Source organism: Cavia porcellus, unplaced genomic scaffold (genome assembly GCF_034190915.1).
Source record: "Cavia porcellus strain 051 isolate PalLab524CR breed Dunkin Hartley unplaced genomic scaffold, mCavPor4.1 scaffold_16, whole genome shotgun sequence".
In the NCBI taxonomy this organism is placed as follows: domain Eukaryota; kingdom Metazoa; phylum Chordata; class Mammalia; order Rodentia; family Caviidae; genus Cavia; species Cavia porcellus.
This window is the reverse complement of record NW_026947499.1, coordinates 24842532-24857010: the sequence shown is the minus strand read 5'-3', so window position 1 is coordinate 24857010 and position 14479 is coordinate 24842532. Positions and strand designations below refer to the sequence as shown.

The 14479-nt window shown below is 48.2% G+C and overlaps 1 protein-coding gene across 1 annotated transcript; it reads left to right on the top strand.

The window, feature by feature from the left end:
• Positions 1-4083: 4083 nt before the first annotated feature.
• On the top strand, positions 4084-13671 carry Nefh (neurofilament heavy chain). Its single transcript, XM_003478333.5, has 4 exons — positions 4084-5051; positions 6982-7181; positions 8389-8513; positions 10927-13671. Exons 1-4 carry the CDS (start codon positions 4178-4180, stop codon positions 13064-13066), a joined length of 3339 nt encoding a protein of 1112 aa, XP_003478381.2. The 5' UTR covers positions 4084-4177; the 3' UTR covers positions 13067-13671.
• Positions 13672-14479: the final 808 nt, after the last annotated feature.

The window sequence follows — 14479 nt, the reverse complement described above, 5'->3', positions numbered from 1 at the left end:
AAAGCCAGGCCTGGTGGTGCTTGCCTGTAATCCCAGAATGGAGAGATGCAGGCAAGGGACAGTAAGTAAGATCAAGGTCAACTCTGCAATTAAGCGAGAAAAAAAAAATCTTAAAATGGCTGGAGATTTATATCAGCAGTACAGTGTGAGGCCCTGGGTTCCATCACCATTTCCACAGTAAGTAAATAAAATAGGAACAGTGATCCCTGGCTAGTGAAGAGGGTTTAAGGAGATTCCAAGGAGAGTACACAGAGAGAACTCTGCTGAGAGGAGGGATTCCCTCTCAGCAAACCCTTGTTCTGAGTCCCCAGCAATCACCACAGAGTCTAATCTAATCGCTTCAGTGCTTAATGGTGAGTGGCGGCAGGGCCTGGTGGACGTTCACTGAGAGCTGATGGCTTTATCCCTCACCCTGCAAGCATGTGCCTGAAAAGCACCAGCCACAGGATTCAAGGGAGTCAGACAGTAGTGCAAGGACAACAGAAGCTGAGGCCCAATTCTGAGTAGGTCCTGTAGTGTGGACCACAGGAACCTGGTCTTGAAGGACATTTGGGAATGAGAATGATATAACAGCAAATTAGTTTGGAAAACTTGGTGCAATCCTCTTGCCTTGGTAAGATTTCTACTGCTCATCACCAAGGCCAGGCTTTAGGAAAATCTGCTTAAATACCCTGTTACCAACTTTGGCCATGACATTTCTTCTTTTGGAGGAACACCTGTCATGTTAATCAGTTTTCTATTCACCTAAAAAATACCTGAGATAATCAGTTATGAAGAAAAAAGCTTTATTTTGGGTCACATTTTGGAAGTTCTAGTTGAAAACAGTTGGTTTTGTTGCTCCAGGCCTGTGGTGAGGTAGTGTATCAAGGCAGGAGTATATGATGAACAAACCGCTCACCTCATGGCTAGGAAGCAATAGAGGAAGAAAAGACCTGTCTTACAAAGGACTAGGGTTCCACAGTCCCTTGTAGAGGTTTACTCATAATGCTCAGCATGGTGGTATATATACCTGTAATTCTAGTACTCTTGGAGGCAGAGGTAGGAGGATCTCAAGGTCAACTCTGGCCCTACACAATTTAGCAACTTAGTGATATCCTGTCTCAAAAGAGACCAAGGTCCCACTGTCCCCTCTGGGGACATACTCATGATGCCTAATAACATTCTATTAACCCCCACGTCTTAAAGGTTCTACCACCTTCCAAGAGTGGCAACCTGAGGACTAAGACTTCAACACATGCAGGGCATTCAAGATCCAAACCACATCACTTAACACCACCTGAAGGCTGAGATTTGGGGAGGAATTGAGAAGTTTTGTCTCAGGAAGACAATTAGGGAATTTTTGGAGTTCTGTATCTTTGCATTTAGTGTGTGCCTATCACAAAATAGGTGTTCATTAGGCAATGGATGGATGGACAGATGAATGAATGAATATGTTGTTCTACTCACTTCCAAGTAGTTATAATTGTGGGAAGGGAAGGAAAAGTGATTCAAAACTCAGAGATTTAGGCAGATCATTGCTAGTTCCATGTAGATAAGTTTGGCTGGAGAACTGATGTGATTCATTCACATACTAACACATCCATTCATACATCAGCACAACCCGGTAAATGCAGTTCTAGGATTATCACTGAAGATGATAAGAATACTCAGGAAAGGATAATTAACTAAATATGGGGGTAAAGGAGGCCAAGAATTGCCTTCAGGAGGTGCCTAAAGGGCCTTCTTGGGGGAACTTTTAGCCCTCCTGTCAATTTTTCAGCCACAAAAATCATGCTTGGAGCTTCTTAGAATTCACAGGCAGCTGCAAATAAGATGGCTGTGGTTCCTTAGTCCCAACAAATCCATCTTACTCTGCCCTTTACTCCTTTTATAATTTCGGCTTGCTGTCATCAGCTGCTTGTCAGTCATCCCATACCGAGAAAGTATCTGCACTCTGAAGATGACTGAAGAGACTCAAAGAACAAATATCTAACAGCACAATTCCAAGCAGAATGAAAAATAAGTGGGGAGCCATGTGAGAACATCCCCCTACCTATGTCTTTCTTCAGTGCCTCAAACCAACCACTCACCTCAGCCTCCCAGTACAACCTGAAAACACACCCTTCTCCCCCTGGAGCACTGACTGGACCTTTAAATGGGAGAAAAGTGCTTCATCATGTTCTGCTTCTCCATGCAAAACCAGAAACTCCCATCCCCCTTCTGTCTCCTCCCCAACATGGTTAAAGGGACAGCGCCATCACTTCTCCAGCTCCAAGGATCTGCCTAGAACCAGAAGGATGGGAATGAGGCAAAGGGCAAAAAGAAAGAAGTTGGTAGAGGTCTTTTGGGGTGGATGAATCCATTTACCTGTCTATATAATGGAGATCCCAATAGAAGAAAAAGCAGAGTAACTTAGGGTGCAATGAGGGTTGAAATAACTGCCTGGGGGAGGTTCGGATCTGGGAGGGGTGTTTATAGTAGGGCTCCCAGGATTGCTGGTGGTCCTTTCAACTTCAACTAAGAAAGGGGACAGTCCAGGTTCATGTGGAGAACTTCACAGGAAACTGGACTTGACCCCTAACAGAACGTTCAGGATTCGGTCCCTGGCTCACTATGTGATTCTTCCAGATCATTCACCCACCCCCTCCTCAGTTCCCATCTGCACAGTACAGAGGGTGGAGTTGAGAGGGCTAGCGACCCCCTCCCAAGGTAAAGGCAGAGATTAACCCGCTCTCCCTAACAAAGAGTAGGCGCTGTCCCCGTTGCTGAAAAAATGACCACCAAAGCATTGCCCCCCTTCCAAGGCATTTGACATAAATGGAAAACAGTCACATAACTAAGTGGCAGGTCCCCTAAATCTGCAAGGTCCCTTTCTAACTCCCCAGTAAGGGTTATGGTGACAGACTTTGCTACTGAGAAAGGCTTCCACCACTTGAGAGCAACAAGGGAAGCCTCAGACATATCAGTTTGTCGTTAGGTGGGGAAGAGATAAGTTAGAACTGAGGAGATGCGGAACAGGGGAGGAAGATGCACTTCTTGGATGTGGAAAAGCGGTTACTATATCCACAGACAGTATGTGGCTTTCCCTCCCCCAGTTTAGCTGGAGGCCTCCAAAGTGGAAGCTCTTGCTGCAGTTGGGGGCTTGCAGCGTGTCCCTGGCCAGAGCAAGATCCCCTAGTTGCACACATGGGAAAACCCAACCCGGCAGAAAACAACTTGCCCAAGGTCATTCCACCAGCAAATTACAGAGCAGACCCCAGCATGCAGAACCTGGCATGGGTGTCCTCTCTCACTCACCTCAGTTTTCTATCCCTTGCCTGAGAGTTCCCTTCCTTGGGGTTGAGCAGTCTCCTACTTCCAATCTTAGGCACCACTATAGAGTTTTTGGAAACTGTCCCCTTCTCCTCTCCCAGGAATCCCTTTATCCATTGCAGTGTCTCCCACTGCCCCGTGCAAGGTAGCCTACTGTCCTTCCCAATGCCAGTTCTCCCTCCCCTATTCCGGAGCCCTCTCCAAAGTTCCTTGAGCCCTGTCACGGTGATCGCCGTAGCTATTAGGAGAATGCTGTGCCTGAAGCGAGGGATCCTCTATTCTCCGTATCTCTGTAGCATTCACCATGTCCCTATTTAGGACAGCCTTACTTCCTCCCCTATTCCAGGCCGGTGGCAGAGTCTCTGCAACCTCTTTCCCGAGGGCCTCGTAACTATCCGGAAAACCTTATGATTCCTCTCTGTCAGGCGTACCCTCAGTTTAAAGACTGCAGTCTTCCATCCTCCATCCTGAAGGTGTCCTGCCCGTATTCCCTCATTCTCTATTTCGGCCCCCCTCTTATTTCGTGCACCCTAACAGGGTCTTTCGACCCATACCCAGAGGTCCCCCACAGGTGCACTCCTGAAGTTCCCTACCCCCTTTCTTGACCTCAGGAGGCTCCTCTAACGCTGCAGCGATTTCCCCCTTGCTCCTTGGTCCCCCTGCCCCGCCCCTTACTGCGGCGAAGCCGGTCGGACCGGGGCGCGGGGGAGGAGGTGGTGAAGAGGGCGGGGCCCTCCTCCCCAGCCCCCCACTGCCAAGGGGCTGGACCAGGCCGAGATAGCTATAAAAGGGCCGGGCGGTCCAGGAGCTGCCGCAGTGCCACCCGCCCTGTCCCGGTCCGCGCTCCGGCTCCGGCTCAGCCCGGTAGCCCGCACCTGCTCCGGCCATGATGAGCTTCAGCGGCGCGGACGCGCTGCTGGGCTCCCCGTTTGCGCCGCTGCATGGAGGCGGCAGCCTGCACTACGCGCTGGCCCGCAAGGGCGGAACGCGCTCCGGGACCGGCTCCTCCAGCGGATTCCACTCGTGGGCGCGGACATCTGTGAGCTCCGTATCGGCTTCACCAAGCCGCTTCCGTGGTGCAGGCGCCGCTTCGAGCACCGACTCTCTAGACACGCTGAGCAACGGACCGGAGGGCTGCGTGGTGGCAGCGGCGGCGGCGCGCAGCGAGAAGGAGCAGCTGCAGGCGCTGAACGATCGCTTCGCGGGCTACATCGACAAAGTGCGGCAGCTCGAGGCACACAACCGCAGCCTGGAGGGCGAGGCTGCGGCGCTGCGGCAGCAGCAGGCCGGCCGCGCCGCCATGGGTGAGCTGTATGAGCGCGAGGTACGCGAGATGAGAGGTGCAGTGCTGCGCCTGGGCGCAGCGCGCGGCCAGCTGCGCCTGGAACAGGAGCACCTGCTCGAAGACATCGCACACGTGCGCCAGCGCCTCGACGACGAGGCCCGGCAACGCGAGGAGGCTGAAGCAGCAGCGCGCGCACTCGCTCGTTTCGCGCAGGAAGCCGACGCGGCGCGAGTCGAGCTGCAGAAGAAGGCACAGGCGCTGCAGGAGGAGTGCGGCTACCTACGGCGCCACCACCAGGAAGAGGTGGGCGAGCTGCTCGGCCAGATCCAGGGATGCGGAGCCGCGCAGGCGCAAGCGCAAGCTGAGGCGCGCGACGCCCTCAAGTGCGACGTGACGTCGGCGCTGCGCGAGATCCGCGCTCAACTGGAAGGCCATGCGGTTCAGAGCACGCTGCAGTCGGAGGAGTGGTTCCGAGGTGCGCATGTGCACGGGGATTTGGGAGGAACGCCCCCTGCTGTCCAGCCCTTAGGCTGCTGGTTGGGTGGATCAGAAAGGAAGAGTTAGTGATCTTCGCTTGGAGTTAACTGGACAGGAGGGAGCACTCTTCACTTCCCTTTGCAAAGCGCATGTGCCCCTATTCAAGTAGTAGTTTCACTTTGGTTTGCTTGTGGGCTGGCCTTAACTGGTTCTCCTTTGGTTGCCCTCTTCCAAAGGTCTGTACTTGCACTCTGCGTCTCCTCACCTCTCCACTTAAGTTAGGCAAGGAAATGTGCGACCGTCCTTCCATCAATAAAAAAAACAGGTTCCTTTTAGATCCAAAGTAGCACTGGCTGGCATCTGTCGGCAGCGCCTGTCTTTCCTGCCAACTCTTCCCATCCCCCTTTCCTGCACCTTGCATGAGAGATCCCATTCTTATGACTCCTCCCTAGCTCCTCCCCACTTTTTTTTTTTTTTTTTTTGTACTGGGGATCGAATTCATGACCTGGCACTTTCCTGGCAGGCGCTTGTACCGCTGAGCTAAACTCTTGGCCATGGAGTGGGGTATTTTCACAGTTTTTCTTCCCAGCATGGATCCATCACCACAATCCCGGCTTTGTGTGGCAGAGGCAGCTTTCAAGCTCTTAATACCAGCTTTCTTCATGAAAGCTGGGAACCTCTAAGTCCTCTATCCTCTTCCCAACTCGGTGCAGAGCTGAGTCAGCTAGACTGCAGTTGCCCTGAACCTGTGCCCAGGAGTTTCAGGGTGACCTTGACCAAAACTTGTGCTCTGTGGTTTTCATTTCTTTTGGAGTTGAAAGAGCAGGGTAGACCAGCTGGCCTTTTTGGGTGCTCCAGTATCTCTCCTGAAGCTAAAACAATGTTTTGTGCTGGAGAGAGAATGCAGAGATTTCAATGATTTTTCAAACAAGTCTGTGATTCATAGTAGGTGAGAATCCTCATCCACATGGATGGTTTCTAAATTTTTGCCAGCACTAGTAGAAAAAGCTAGGAATGCTAGGATTTGGAATTCTCTGTTCCTTCTCTATATCTCTGCAGTGGCAGAACCATCCATCCCCTCCTCCATCTCTGCAGCAAGGCCCCTCCCAGAGAAGACCTCTCTTCTTTTGAGTTCACCCTTCACTTAGGTAGACAGACCATCTTGGGACATGTGGGCCTACCATGTGGCAACCCTCCACAAAGACTCAGGCCATTATCTGGGCACTCAGGATTTTTACTTTCAGGAGATGCAGGCAAGTCTTCAGACCTATACTGGCCACCACAAGGTCAGAACCAGGAGCCAGTTGCTGACAGGGTCAGGGTGTGGCTGACATTGACTCCAGCTCTTGTGCTAAAGAATGTGCAGTCAGGTGGAGAAAGGGACAAAAGGGTTGGAGTACAGGCCTCTGCTCTGCAGTGACCTTGGACTCTGCACAAAAGCCTATGAGGAAGACTCAGTACTCTGGCTCCATGGTGACCTGATTGCTCAGAGCTCCCATGTCTCCATAGGTCACCAGCTCATTAACTTGTTCAACTATAAGCCTCCAGCTTCTAAGCTCGGAGTTCAGCCTCATGAGCCAGATTTCATACCTGAAACTCCACAGTACCCTTGGTGGGGAGCTGGACCAAGGCATTGGGACAAAAAAGGGGGCTTCCTTTTTTCCTGCAGGGTTTGTGGATTCCCAAGTTGCAAGAGAAAATCTGATGTTTGGAGACAGACATTAGATTTGAATCCTCTCTGGCACACACTAGCTGGGTGGCCTTGGGCACAAGTCTCTTGCCTATCTCATAGTTTGGGGTGAGTTAAGCAAACAGGATGGCTGGCACCCAGTAGATCCTCAAGTCATATGTGTCACCTTCTGGCTTTTAGGCATTAGAACCCAAATCCAAGTGTGTCTAACCATTTCTCTAATCCTTTCGCCATACAGTGAAGCTGGACCGACTGTCAGAAGCAGCCAAGGTGAACACAGATGCTATGCGCTCAGCACAAGAAGAGATTACTGAATACCGGCGCCAGCTGCAGGCCAGGACCACAGAGCTGGAAGCCCTGAAAAGCACGAAGGATTCACTGGAGAGGCAGCGCTGTGAGCTGGAGGACCGGCATCAAGCTGACATTGCATCCTACCAGGTGGGTGGGGGGAGGGGAGGGTCAGACTGCCTCACTCAAGTGGGTGATCCTGGATAACTCACTGCCCCTCTTTGAGCAAGGACATAACGGTTAGGACTGTGCACCTTGAGTCAGTCATACCAGTACTTTACAGTTGTGTAAGTGGAAAAGCCATATGCTTGCCTAAATTTTTCCTTCTCTGTACTGAAGATAAAACACCTGCTTTGCAGAGTGGAGAAGGTCAAAGAGACAGTCAGGCATTCAAGTGCTCAGCCACATTTTGGTCACAGTGGGCCTTTGGTTAATAGTAACCAGAGTCTGTGAGTAGTCTTGGAGAAGACCTGGGCATATTCCTCCAATTAAAGGCATCAAGTGAGAAAAAGAAACAAGCTACATCATGTACAGGTACAAATTCTCTATGATAAATGTGATCATTATGTATATCTAAAATGTAACAATAAAATCTGTTTGGAAAAGAAAAAAAGACAACAGGTGAGAGAAAATGCCACTTTCAAAGCACTTAGTACATTAGTAATATGGAGTGACTATAGAGATATTAAGAAAGAGACAGGGGCTGGGGATTTAGCTCAGTGGCATAAGCACCTGCCTTGCAAGCAGGCGGTTGTGAATTCGATCCCTGGTACCGATAAAAAGATAAAAAATTTAAAAAACGTAAAAGAAAGAGACAAACAAAAAGGAGAAAATACAAAGCAGCCATAGGAATTCACTGTACATGGTGGCTACAGTGGACCCAGTATAAAGAAATGAGTCTCCAAGTATTCAAAGTCAGCAATTATTTTGGATTTTAAGGGAGTTGTCTCCCACACTAGGGTAGAGGGAAAAGTTTCAACTTGTGTTTAGTGAGCTTCTGTATGTTGTTTTAGTCATCACATCAATAGCAGTGGATATGTACCAAGCCCTCACTATGTGGCAGATGCTTAGGGGGCATTGGAGAAGCAACAGGGAGAAAAACAAATAAGATTCTGTTTCCACTAAGCAGTTGGTAACTTTTTGTGATCTGTAAAAAGACCAGAACAGCATCTGATATGCTTCATTTTTGCTTCAGATTTTTCTGTCTCTACCAAGAGAACCCTGCAGCTTTGACAGGATGGGTTTTTGTCACCAGTGCTGGGCAAGGCTGTTCTGAGTTTGCACAGCTGGTCTAATTTCCTGGTGCTGCTGGCCAGGTACTGGCTGGTGGGTGATGTGGTTGACCTCTCATCCCCAGGAGGCCATTCAACAATTAGACAATGAGCTGAGGAACACCAAGTGGGAGATGGCAGCCCAGCTCCGAGAGTACCAAGATCTGCTCAATGTCAAGATGGCCCTGGATATCGAGATTGCTGCATACAGGTGAGTTGGGTTGGGAGCCTTTGAATGGTAAAGAACACTGTGTTCGGATGAGATGCTTAACCTTGGGTTTCAAGCCTACTTAGGCAGCTTGCCTATTTTAGATACAGCTCTTTTTTATTGTAATATAATATATACCATAAAAATTTGCTAATTATTTTTAATACACATTTCAGTCATGAGTACATTTCCATTGTTGTATAACCCTCACCACCATCTATATCCAGAACTTTTTTTTGGTGCTGGGGATTGAACTCACGACCTTGAGTTGCCCCTAGCCCTATCCAGAACTATTTTTATCATCCCAAACTCAAATTCTATAGCCCTTAAGCAATAACTCCCCATTCTTCCCTTCCCTTGGACCTTAATGACCACTGTCTACTTTCTGAGAAGCAGAAATTATGAGAGTGACTTCTTTCCATTCTGACAGTGGCTGAGAGCTTTAACTTTGGCTCCTAAACCCAGCCAGACAGATGATTGGCTTGGAGGAAATAGTGGTACTTAAATTTTCTGGGGCCTTTAAGAACTCTGTATTAGCTTTTAAGCATTTGTTTCTTGGGGAAATGAGATGGGGATGACAGTAACAGTGTCCACATCATGGGTTGTTGGGAGTGCGAGTTAATCTGTTCACCTGCTCATCAGGTAACACAGGTAGCACTGGGTGATCATAGGGCACTCAGTTAGGGTAGCTGTGAGAAAGCCTGTGACCAGAAATGAGGCGTCTAAGCTTAGCAGGGATAAGGAGTCAGCAGGTGTGACTTCATAAGGTACCTGCCCAGTTGCTGACTGGTAACCCTTAGCTTCCCATATATTGGCTGTGGTCTGTAATCTCACTACTCAGAATTTGGTTTATGAACCAGCAGAATCAATATCGTATAAGAGTATGTTAGAAAGACAGGTTCAGACCTTGCCCTTGGCTGCTGGAGGGGATCTGATCTGCATATTAACAAGATCTTGGGTGATTTCTGTGCTATTAAATTTGAGTAACACTGGTTTGGAAATGTTCTTATGCTTACTCTAAGGCAGGCATTGTGCCAAGTCTCTCTTACTTCATATGTCACTGAAATTACCATCTGAGATAGGGAATGTCATGACCATGTTTACCAATGAGGAAATTGAGGCCTTAACACATTCATGAGAGGGCCATAATTTGTCTCATTGCTGGTAGATTGCAACCACTGGTGGTACATGCATAATTATCCCATGCATGATTGTATCAGTTCTACCAGCAGGGGTATAAGCCACCAATAGGACAGTCATGGATGTACCACTGGTGGTGTTAAGAGTTTGAGTAAACAGGGCATAGTGGTACACATTTTTAATCCCACCACTTGGGAGGCTGGTACAGGCAGATTGCCCCAATTTAGAGGCCAACCTGGGCTACAGAGTGAGCTCAAGGCCAGCCTGAACTGTATAAAGAGACCCTTTCTCAAAGTAAAGAAAGTTTAAATGGCTTACCCAAGGTTAGTCATGTAGTGAATTAAAAAGTTAGGAGAAGAAACTGTTGCCATCACCCTATTTTTCTCTTCTTTTTAAAGTTTTTTTGTATTGGGGATTGAACTCAAGGCCTTCATACTGAGTTACCTTCCCTAGCCTTTTCTTTTCTTTTTTTTTTTTTTAATATTTTTGAGATGAGAGTCTCACTAAATTCTTTGGACTGGGCTCAAACTTAGGATCTGCCTGCCTCAGCCTCTCAGAGTGTTGGGATTACAAGTGTATGTTGCCAGCGCAACTCCCCCTCTATTGTTAAAATCCAAGGACCACAATAAAAAGTAATAGGAGGACCAGGCATGGTGGCACATACCTGTAATCCCAGTTCTTGGGAGACTGAGGTAGGAAGATTGCCATGAGTTCAAGACAGCCTGTAAGTTCAAGTAAGAACATAGTAAGTTTAAGACTATGTAGTGAGACCTTGTCTCAAAAAAGGTAACTGTTAATGTAGGAACTCTCTTTTGAATACCATTCTTCAGCGGGGGGGGGGGGGGGTTGGGGAGGGTTGGGTTGGGTTATTTCATAAACTGCAGCATTAGCTGCGTTAAACAACATCAGCCCCCTTGGTGTATAGTTTCTGTGTAGTCACTGGAGTAATCTGCAGAATGACTTTCTCATTCTCCAAGTGCCTGCCAATGCGGGTGGAGCTTAGGGGTGGAACGCATGCTTAGTGTGTGAGGTGCTGGGTTTAATCTCCAGCATCTAAATGAATAAAGAAATTCAAAGTGTCTACCAACAATTAAAAAGGAAAATAGATAAACTAAAAGAAAAAGAAATACCTTAGTAGGTATTTCATTCACATTTCTCTCTTTATCAAAACCTTACTCATTGGATGCCATGGAGTTTTCAAGATACTTTAGAATAACCACAAGCCAACAAATCTGCTCTAAGTTAATAGTAATGTGCTCCATTATTCATTCTACAGAAAACTCTTGGAAGGTGAAGAGTGTCGGATTGGCTTTGGCCCAACTCCTTTCTCTCTCTCAGAGGGACTTCCCCAAATTCCCTCTGTATCCACTCACATAAAAATCAAGAGTGAAGAGAAGATAAAAGTAGTAGAAAAGTCTGAAAAGGAAACTGTGATTTTGGAGGAACAGACAGAAGAGATCCAAGTGACTGAAGAAGTCACTGAGGAGGAGGAAAAAGAGGCCAAAGAGGAGGAAGAAGGGGCAGAAGAAGCAGCAGCAGAAGAAGAAGCACCAAAGTCTCCCTCAGCAGAAGAGGCCAAAACTCCAGAAAAGGAAGCCAAGTCCCCGGCTGAGAGCAAGTCCCCAGTGCAAGAAGAAGCCAAATCACCAGAGGTCAAGTCTCCAGAGAAAGAAGAGGCCAAGTCACCAGCTGAAGTCAAGTCTCCAGAGAAGGCCAAGTCCCCTGTGAAGGAAGAACCAAAGTCACCAGCTGAAGCCAAGTCTCCAGTGAAGCAAGAGGCCAAGTCACCCACTGAGATCAAGTCTCCAGAGAAGACAAAGTCTCCTGTGAAAGATGAAGCAAAATCACCTGCTGAGATCAAGTCTCCCGAGAAGGCCAAGTCCCCAGCAAAATCTCCAGTGAAGGAGGAGGCAAAGTCACCGGCTGAGGCCAAGTCTCCAGTAAAAGAAGAAGCAAAATCACCATCTGGAGTCAAATCTCCTGAGAAAGCCAAGTCCCCAGTGAAGGATGAAGCAAAATCACCAACTGAGGCCAAGTCTCCTGAGAAAGCAAAGTCCCCAGTAAAGGAAGAAGCAAAGTCCCCTGAGAAGGCCAAGTCTCCAGTAAAAGAAGAAGCGAAGTCCCCTGAGAAGGCCAAGTCCCCAGTAAAGGAAGAAGCAAAGTCCCCTGAGAAGGCCAAGTCCCCAGTAAAGGAAGAAGCGAAGTCCCCTGAGAAGGCCAAGTCCCCAGTAAAGGAAGAAGCGAAGTCCCCTGAGAAGGCCAAGTCCCCAGTAAAGGAAGAAGCAAAGTCCCCTGAGAAGGCCAAGTCCCCAGTAAAGGAAGAAGCGAAGTCCCCTGAGAAGGCCAAGTCCCCAGTAAAGGAAGAAGCGAAGTCCCCTGAGAAGGCCAAGTCCCCAGTAAAGGAAGAAGCGAAGTCCCCTGAGAAGGCCAAGTCCCCAGTAAAGGAAGAAGCAAAGTCTCCTGAGAAGGCCAAATCACCAGTAAAGGAAGAGACCAAGTCTCCAGCTGAGGTGAAATCACCTGAGAAGGCCAAGAGCCCAGTAAAGGAGGAAGCCAAGTCCCCTACAGAGGTCAAGTCCCCAGAGAAGGCCAAGTCCCCTGTGAAGGAAGAAGCAAAGTCTCCTGAGAAGGCCAAAACTCTTGATGTGAAGTCTCCAGAAGCCAAGACTCCAGTGAAGGAGGAAGCAAAGTCCCCTGCAGACACCAAATCCCCTGAAAAAACCAAAAGCCCTGTCAAGGAGGTCAAGACCCCAGAGAAGGTCACATCTCCTGCAAAGGAGGATGCCAAGGCTCCTGAGAAAGAAGTCCCAAAGAAGGAAGAGGTGAAGTCCCCCTCAAAGGAGGAGAAACCTCAGGAAGTAAAAACCAAAGAGCCCCCAAAGAAAGTGGAGGAAGAGAAGGTTCCAGCCACACCAAAAACCGAGGACAAGAAGGACACCAAGAAAGATGAAGTGCCCAAAAAGGAGGTTCCAAAGCCAGAGGTTGAGAAGAAGGAAGCTGCTGTAGAAAAGCCCAAGGAATCCAAAGCTGAAGACAAGAAAAAAGCAGTGACCCCTGAGAAGGAGGCTCCTGCCAAGGTGGAGGTAAAGGACGAGGCTAAGTCCAAGGAGAAGACTGAGGTGGCCAAGAAGGAGCCAGATGATGTCAAGGCCAAAGAACCTAGCAAGCCAGCAGAAAAGGAGCCAGAAAAGCCAAAGAAGGAAGAAGCACCAGCAGCCCCAGAAAAGAAAGACACCAAGGAGGAGAAGGTTACAGAGGCCAAGAAGCCTGAGGAGAAACCTAAGACCAAGGAAGATGCCAAGGAGCCCAGCAAGCCCAAGACGGAGAAGGCCGAAAAATCTTCTAGCACAGACCAAAAAGACAGCAAGCCGTCAGAGAAGTCCACAGAGGACAAGGCCACCAAGGGTGAGAAATAAGGCAGAAAAGAAAGGAACAACCAGAGCAGCCAAAGAAACTCAGGAGGGTCCTGGAGTTCAAGGATCAGTGAGTTGAATTTTCATTTTTCTTCCTTTTCTTTCTGCAAGAAGAAACTCTGCTTTGATGTTGGGCCCTCCTTCACCAAACAGGAATTTCTATTAGCAATATGTTAGTAAGAGAGGGCAATCCTGGTCCCCCGAACCTGATGCCCCAAACCCTCCCCAGGCGATGGACGATTATGTTATGATAGCTTATGTAGCCAAATGTGACATACGCCGAATGCCACACGTAAACACTTGATTACAAAACTGCCCCCCTCCTTTCCAAATAAGTGCATTTATTTCCTGTATGTACAACTGACAGATGACCGCAATAATGAATGAGCAGTTAGAAACACATATGCTTGAGATGTCTTAACCTATTCCCGAATGCCTTCTGTTTTCCAAAGGAGTGGCCAAGCCTTTACCCAGCATACTCTGTCCTGGAAAAGCTGAAGCAGGTCAGGCTGGGCACTGGCCACTTGGTCACGCCAGGGCGCACTTTCCACTGAAGTTCACCTTCAGTTGCTTCTGTGCAATAAAACCAAGTGCTTCTAAAATGAAAATGTGGCTCCTGTCATTTATTCTCTTCTCTTGAGTAGCCTGGGGTTAGGGATAAGGAAAGTCTGGATGTCATATCCAAGTTTGTGAGGGACTGAGCAAGGATCATCAGTTCTCTGGGGGCTCTGGACTTAGTTGCATGTCCTCATTGGTGCTGTTTTCCTGGGAACAAACAATATGCTAGGCAACATGCTAGGTGCTTTATTTTTATGATCTGTGGACTGGCATTCTGGGATGTGGTTTCTCAGTGTGGGCCATGGATAACCTGCATCCATGTCTTAGAAACCTTCAAAGCAGAGTGTGGTAGCACACACCTGAAATCCTAGCACTCAGGATTGCCATGAGTTCCAAGCCAGCCTGGGCTACACAGCAACACCCTACTCAAGCAAACAAACCATTCAAACTTGGGAACCCACCCTGGGCAGTTGTATCACAATCTGAGAGTGAGCCCTGGGAGATTGTAGGCTCATAATTGATTCTGCTGTATACTGAAGCTTGGGAACAGGTGATGTCCAGGAGAGCTTTGAATAGACTATAAGACTTCATATGGTTGTGGAAGGGGCTTTATGTATATGGGGCCATAGATAGCTAATTAAATTCACCTGTAATGAAACCTACAATGACCACTTTATTGGAACAGCTGACATATTCAAACCTAATTAATTGACCTCCAGTGTGCTGCTCTGGATATGATGTTGAAAGCTGTGGTCCTTAGAGATTTACATGAGAGTCTCTGTGAAATCCCTGTGTAGTTTCTTTCTCTCTCTCTCTCTTTTTTTTTTTTTTTAGAGGGTCTGTGATGCAATTCAGGCT